This window comes from Rhincodon typus, chromosome 9 (genome assembly GCF_021869965.1).
Source record: "Rhincodon typus isolate 14 chromosome 9, sRhiTyp1.1, whole genome shotgun sequence".
Taxonomy (NCBI): domain Eukaryota; kingdom Metazoa; phylum Chordata; class Chondrichthyes; order Orectolobiformes; family Rhincodontidae; genus Rhincodon; species Rhincodon typus.
This window is the reverse complement of record NC_063340.1, coordinates 31,314,276-31,321,848: the sequence shown is the minus strand read 5'-3', so window position 1 is coordinate 31,321,848 and position 7,573 is coordinate 31,314,276. Positions and strand designations below refer to the sequence as shown.

The 7,573-nt window shown below is 41.1% G+C and overlaps 1 protein-coding gene across 1 annotated transcript in view; it reads left to right on the top strand.

The window, feature by feature from the left end:
- Nucleotides 1-904: 904 nt before the first annotated feature.
- LOC109912827 (ezrin-like) overlaps nt 905-7,573 on the top strand; it is a 126,982-nt gene continuing 120,313 nt past the window's right edge. Inside the window, exons 1-2 of the mRNA XM_048600971.1 lie at nt 905-1,386; nt 1,503-1,585. Coding sequence (XP_048456928.1) covers nt 1,574-1,585 — 12 coding nt within the window. The 5' untranslated portion in view covers nt 905-1,386; nt 1,503-1,573. The remainder of the gene's footprint in view (nt 1,387-1,502; nt 1,586-7,573) is intronic.

The window sequence follows — 7,573 nt, the reverse complement described above, 5'->3', positions numbered from 1 at the left end:
GTATCTACAGTATACTATTTTTGTATTGATACGCTGTTTCCCTTTATATGCATACTGTCCATGTTTGTGTTTGTTATTCTGCACTTAAACAAGGTCAGTGGCCATCACTCTGTCTACCTTTTAGACATACTGTACTTTGATACTTCGCTCAGATAAAACACATCAGACAAGTGTAGACTTAAGCCCCATTCCAGGCATTGAGTTCATAATGCCGATATTTCAGTGCAGGGGTCAGGCAGCACTTTGTTCTCAGAGAGGTCTTTTCTTTCTGGTAGGACATTAAAGAAATGAGTCATTTGAACCAAACAAGAAAAAAATTCCACTGTATTCTTTGAGAGAAAATGAATTATCCCGATGCCCTGATCAACATCTGTCCTTTAATCAATATAACTAAAGCAGATAATCTCGTCAGAGACAACACAGTAGGGAGCTGGAGAAGCACAGCAGGCCAGGCAGCATCAGAGTGCTCCTCTGTGCTTCTCCAGCTCCACACTGTTATCTCTGACTCCAGCATCTGCAGTTCTTGCTATCTCTGAGATAGTCTGGTCATTTCCGTTTTGTGAGCGCTAACTTTCCAAAAATTCCACCAGGCCAAAGGTGCTACCTAAATGAAAGTTAGTGCTTTCTTAATGCTGTAGTATTGGAGGCGGGTGAAAGGCAGCGCCACTGAGATAGGGAGCGGCAGCGTTATAGGGGAGTGGCAGCAAGAAAGAAAAGCAGGTAGCGAGAGACGGAGAGGATCAGGTAAGGCGGAACAGCCAGCCATATTGGAAACAGCCAGGTGTAAGCGACCTGCGTGCAGGTAAGGAGCCGAGTTGCTGGGGAAAAAAGTTAGAACACTAGAGAGGTAGTAAGGAGCGGGTGGAGTGCAATTGCGCTGTGATTGATGCATGTCCGGCCCAATCTCTACCGAGATTGCATTGCTTCTTTCACCGAATTTTTGGGGGAGGAAATGTGCTGGGGGGCGTAACATCAGATATAAGAATTTCGAAAAGGTTTTCTTTGTTGAATCTAATTAATCTACAGTCAAACTAATTTAAATTAATAAAGCAAATTTAAAATTTGGATCAAAACTGTTCTTTCAGAATTTTAAATAACGATTTGAGGTAAATGTCAGAGAGTATACGCGGAATCCACCCGAATTAACCAGGGTATGGGTTCATACCTCAAACTGTCCAAGGCCTGATTTAACCTCCCAAATCTCGGGGGAATGTCACTTTAATTAACCCTAGGCGACCCTGAACCGAGCCCACGGTCATTTATCCTCGCACACTCGTCTACCTCACCGCCTCCCCTCCCTAGAGGCATTTTACGAGTGGGCGGCACCCGCAGTTCTTTTAGTGGATTTTCTGACTGTGCCGTGTTTGCCGGTTGAAGTTTCTGGTGGTGAGTCACTACAAGCTGCAGCTTTTGCCAGGCCGGAGAGGACGGAGGTTTTGCCCGGGCCAGGCACTACTTCTACCCAGACCCAGCTCCTTACCTCAATATTCATTTTGTGGCAGGTGATTGATTGGACCTTAAACCTCAACCTCTAAGCACTTCTTCTAAAGTTATTTCTAGTTGAAGACCGAAAATGCCGAAACCGGTAAGTGGTAAAAGACTGTGGTTTTCTTTTAGAAAGCCAAGCGTGTTTAATTCTTAAATAATTATTTAAGATGGTGTCTTGCGAAGTAAGTCGCAGCAATCACTTCATGCATTGAATTACATATAATCTAACACTTCCAGCAATATAACTGCCAGTTTTTCCTATTTTTTTTTCCCCTTTATGTAATTCTGACTGGAAAGCAATTTTCAAAAGGTAATCTTGCTTTAATTGAAACCTGAAGCTTTGGCATTGCAGGTTGCTGTGGTTGATGAATTGTGTTGAATAATTGTTGTTAGTTAAACCTGACAATGAGTTGTGCTGTTACAGTATTCGGTTTTCCTTTTAGACTTGATCACACTACATTAAGTTTTAAGTCATCACCCTTCCAAGTTTCAGAGGTGGCCTGGTATGATGAACAAAGCCTACATTTGTACTAGAGTGAAGTGCTTCAAAAGTTTTGATTTGGCTACTGTGGAAACGCTAGAGGGTACTATTTAATTGTTGCAAAAAATGGACTGCTTAAGATGATTCCTGCCTTCAAGAAGAATGTAGTGGGCATGAGCTTTGGGTGTCTTCTCATTCTTCAACTTCAATGTTGTTCTCCTTTAAAAGTGGGTGGCTGCTGAATGCATGAAAGTTTACAATGTGTTCTGATTAACAAATTGGTCCATACATTTTGTTCAATAATAAGTTGCAGTTATTCTCATTTATAAGTTTTAACATTTGAAAATCCATGTGAGTATTCTGATTTCAGTTTAAATGCTGCTCAAGTCTGAGCCATACCTTGTACTCCAATGGTTTTGCCAGTTCTAGATTATACCTTGGTTGTTAAATATATAAAATACACATTGTACTAGATCAGTTAGATCTAGCTTGAAAGGAGACCTGTTCACACTAATTGATACAAGGGTTAGGGATACAGATTTAAAATTTTAAGTAAGGAACTGTTTTACACTGAGTGGTAATGGCTAGGAGCTTGGCCCCTACAAGAGTGGTAGGAATGAAAACACGATTTCAAAACAAAATTGGATGGGCAGTAGAGGATAATCCAATTTTCAGTGCTGCGGGATAGAGCAGGGGAATTCTCTGATCGAATTGCTCTATAGTCAGCATGGACTCAAGGGGCCGAATAGCACATTCTGTGCTGGAATGGCTGTATAAATCTGGCAAGATTGCTTAAGCTGTTCCTTTTTGAAACAGAAAGGGAGGGGGAAAATAACTTGGCATGTGACTTCATTCCCATGACCAAGATCTTTCTGGCTAGTTATTTAAACAGTTCAGGATTTTCAAAGGTAATGATTAATATGTCAAGAATTCCTGCATTTTGCATACTTTTGATAATGTAACTGATCAACATTTTTTTAATGGATTAAGGTTGAATGTGCTGGCAACTGAGTTGAACCTAGTGTAGAGCAAGTATTGTCATTGTTTCTAAGCTGGAAATTGGACTGAACAAAGGTTCTCGGTATTTGACTTCATGATTTTCTTATAGAAAATAACTTTTATTGCTGAGATTTCAAAAGAGCCAAGTTTTCTTATTTAAAGAAGCATAATTCAATTAAAAATTGAAATGTAATGATGTTGGATCTGTAGTAATTTAGTAAGTCACAGGTATTATGTTCAGTGCTTGGTTCCATATTTCAGGATGTATTTGAGGCAATAATGAGATCAACAGCAGGCTCATTTAAGACCACTCCCCTATGTCAGCGCATTGTGACGGGGCGTAGATGTGCAAAAACAGCTTGTAACATTGGAGCACTTTCATTCGATCAGAATGACTTGTAAAGTCCTCAGCATTCTATAATTATGATGGAATAAGAAGACAGAAACAAACTGGGTTTTGGTAGTTGTTATAAACTTAAACTTTTGAACAGCATAGGATAAGATCTTTGCAGAGCGGGTGGTGGGATGTAGTACTTGCATCGATTGAAGTAGAAACTATGACCATATAGATGTAGCTGAAGGATGGATGGGTACATGCAATTAGGGCTACTCATTGCATGTCGGCACAAGTTAACTGGGTTGAATAGCCTGTTTTGTCATCTGTTTCAGGAAGTTAATTATACTTGCTGGTTGTGTTTGTGATCTCATGTGTATTTGAATTTTCATATCCCATTAGGAACCAACACAGCTGGAATGTGGCATCTGCAATTGTACAGAAGGTTGAGTGGCACACAGCCTGTTCTGATCAGACAGGATCAAAATAATCTGACATACTAGTTTCAAAGATGTTCGATTAAAATTGCATTTTATTGCTACGAGCCAATTATAAATAACGTAAGGCAGCTCAGTGATTAGCACTGCTACCTCACAGCACCAGGGACCCGGGATTGATTCCACCCTCAGGCAGCTGTGTCTGTGTGGAGTTTGCGCATTCCCCCCAGGTCTGTGAGAGTTTCTGCCAGGTGCTCCGGTTCCCTCCTACAGTTCGAAGATGTGCAAGTTAGGTGGATTGGCCATGCTAAATTGCCCATAGTGTTCAGGGATATGTAAGTTAGGTGTGTTACCCATGGCAAACGAAGGGTTAAAGGAATAGGGTAGAAGGATGGGTCTGGGTGGGATGCTCTCCATGGGGTTGGTGTGGACTTGTGTGGGCCGAATGACCTGTTTCGACACTGTAGGGATTCAATTGAACTTTCAAAGTATTATTGTAAATGCAGTAAAATGTCCCAAAAGGTTTCTACAGGAGCATTATAAAAAAATACAGTATGCACCACCTACAGTGGCTACAGAGAAGTATTTCCTTATGACTGAAAGCTTACTTATCAAAGCATCCCTTTGACTGCCTTGAAGAGCACGGCCAAAAGAGAATTGAAGGAAGAGTACCCTGATGCAGGGAGCTTGGGCAACTGAAGGTGTGGTCATCGGTGAGTGACCAACTGTGTAGAGTTTACACATTCTGTCCCTTGTCTGCATGTGTTTTGACCAGCTGCTCCAGTTTCCTCCCACAGTCCAAAGATGTGTATGTTAGGTAGATTGACTGTGCTAAATATTGCCCCATAGTATCCAAGGATGTGCAGCTTAGGTGGGTTAACTGTGCATGGGGCTTTTAAACCACAGTTATGGGGATGGGATGCTCTTTAGAGAGTCAGTGCAGACTTGATGGACCAAATATTTTGCTTTTAAGGTGTCATCAATGGCTCAATGGTGTCACGTGCCTCTAATATCCAAAGCCAGGTAATCAAACTTGACTGAAAGACTTTAGCGTATAATCTAGATCCACAGTTAGGTAGAGGATGTACAGTTTTGAGGTGTTTGAATTTCAATGTTAAATTGAATAGTAAAAGATTCCATGCCTCAAGTGGTGAAATTGTTCCCAGTGACATAGTCATTGTTTACCAATATCTCGTAAGCATATTTGAATATTTAACTCATTGGTGCTTGTGGGACCCTGTGATATAGAAATGGGTTGCACTGTTTTACCACATTACAGCAGTAACTGTGCTTGAATGGGTTTGCTCTAAAGCATTTTGGGACATCAGTGTTGCCAGGTGCTAAACAAGCAAAACATAATATTTTTTGTTTGTCATGTGATGGCTCAAATGTTTTCTTGTTTTCTTGTCTTGGGTCACTCATGAATGACTAGAGTAGCCAAATGTGTTTGGTTTTATATTGTGTAGTCAACTTGTCTTGAGACTTGAACCCAGATCTCCTGGCTCAGAGACTGAGGACACAACCACTGCACTGCAATAACCCTGACTGGGTTTGGTTTAACATGCCCATAGAAGGGTAATAGCTGCTTTTCTAGTTTTAAATTTCCAACTGAAAAAATGTCTAACAACAGTGTTTGCCTTATTATTTGGATTATTAGTGAGGATTGGCTAAACCTATAACCATAACCCTAACCCTGATGAGTGCTACCAGTTCAATTAAAATGACATTAAATTAGTGAGGTTCAACTTTTATTGAATTTATCTAACTTAAATGTGCTGCATATTCTAATTTTTTTATGTTAATCCAACTGTTAATTTTGAAGTACCTGTGCAGTTGCAAATGCATTTTTTTAAAAGATCCTTTTTAATTATAGCAAAAATTGCAAATGTTCCTTTACAATGGCATTCGGTTCAAAAGGAGTGCCGTGTTTCCATAATATACAATGGGTGATTCTAATGAGTCACACATTGAGTAGATTACAGCAAGTTAATCAGACTTCCAGCTTTTTATGGAGTCTCCCTGTTATTTCTCCTCCATAGATGAGGAAAGAACTGACTGCCGATGTATATTTAAGACCACAAGTAAAAATTATGCCAACTGTTTGGTCTTTGAACACTGAAAATGTCACACCTGAATAGCTGAGATTTGGTATTCATTAAATTTTCAGACCTCATCACCCAATGACCTCCATAGAATATAGTCGGTTAATGAATTGAGGATCCTTTTTATTCAAATGTTCAAAAATCAAACCATACTGGAGCTTAAGTTTTTTTTAACTTTTCAGTGCTGCTACTATTGGTGAATTCATAATTTTTTTTTTAGATTCTAAGCATACCATAAAGATTTTCATCATCCATTCCTTTCGATGGTGGATAAAGATAAGTTGCCTAAGTATCTAATCATCATCTGACTTGTGTAGGATTTTTAAAAATTTAAACAACTAAATTACCTATATTTGAATCATAGAAATGGTAAGAATTTAGAGCAGAATTTTAAACCAAGCTACTTGGTGTACCTCAAGGATCTGTTTTGGGGCCACTGCTGTTTGTCATTTTTACAAATGACCTGCATGAGGGCGTAGAAGGATGGGTTAGTAAATTTGCGGATGACACCAAAGTCGGTGGAGTTGTGGATAGTGCGGAAGGATGTTGCAGGTTACAGAGGGACATAGATAAGCTGCAGAGCTGGGCTGAGAGGTGGCAAATGGAGTTTAATGCGGAAAAGTGTGAGGTGATTCACTTTGGAAGGAGTAACAGGAATACAGAGTACTGGGCTAATGGTAAGATTCTTGGTAGTTTGGATGAGCAGAAAGATCTCGTTGTCCATGTGCATAGATCACTGAAAGTTGCCACCCAGGTTGATAGCGTTGTTAAGAAGGCGTACAGTATGTTAGGTTTTATTGGTAGAGGGATTGAGTTGCGGAGCCATGAGGTCATGTTGCAGCTGTACAAAACTCTGGTGCGGCTGCACTTGGAGTATTGCGTACAGTTCTGGTCACCGCATTATAGGAAGGATGTGGAAGCATTGGAAAGGGTGCAGAGGAGATTTACCAGGATGTTGCCTGGTATGGAGGGAAGGTCTTGTGAGGAAAGGCTGAGGGTCTTGAGGCTGTTTTCGTTAGAGAGAAGAAGGTTAAGAGGTGACTTGATAGAGACATACAAGATGATCAGAGGATTAGATAGGGTGGACAGTGAGAGCCTTTTTCCTCGGATGGTGATGGCTAGCATGAGGGGACATAGCTTTAAATTGAGGGGTGATAGATATAGGACAGATGTCAGAGGTAGGTTCTTTACTCAGAGAGTAGTAAGGGCGTGGAATGCCCTGCCTGCAAAAATAGTAGACTCGCCCACTTTAAGGGCATTTAAATGGTCATTGGATAAACATATGGATGATAATGGAATAGTTTAGGTTAGATGGGCTTCAGATTGGTTTCACAGGTCGGCGCAACATCGAGGGCCGGAGGGCCTGTACTGCGCTGTAATGTTCTATGTTCTATGTACTTCAAATTAAGGGACAACAAGGTGCAGGGCTGGATGAACACAGCAGGCCAAGCAGCATCATAGGAGCAGAAAGGCTGACGTTTCGGGCCTAGACCCTTCATCAGAAAAGGGGGAGGGGAAGGGGGTTCTGAAATAAATAGGGAGAGAGTGGGAGGCGGATAGAAGATGGATAGAGGAGAGGATAGGTGGAGAGGAAACAGACAGGTCGAAGAGGCGGGGTGGAGCCAGTAAAGGTGAGTGTAGGTGGGGAGTTAAGGAGGGGATAGGTCAGTCCAGGGAGGACAGACAGGTCAAGGGGGCGGGATGAGGTTAGTAGGTAGGAGATGGGGGTGCG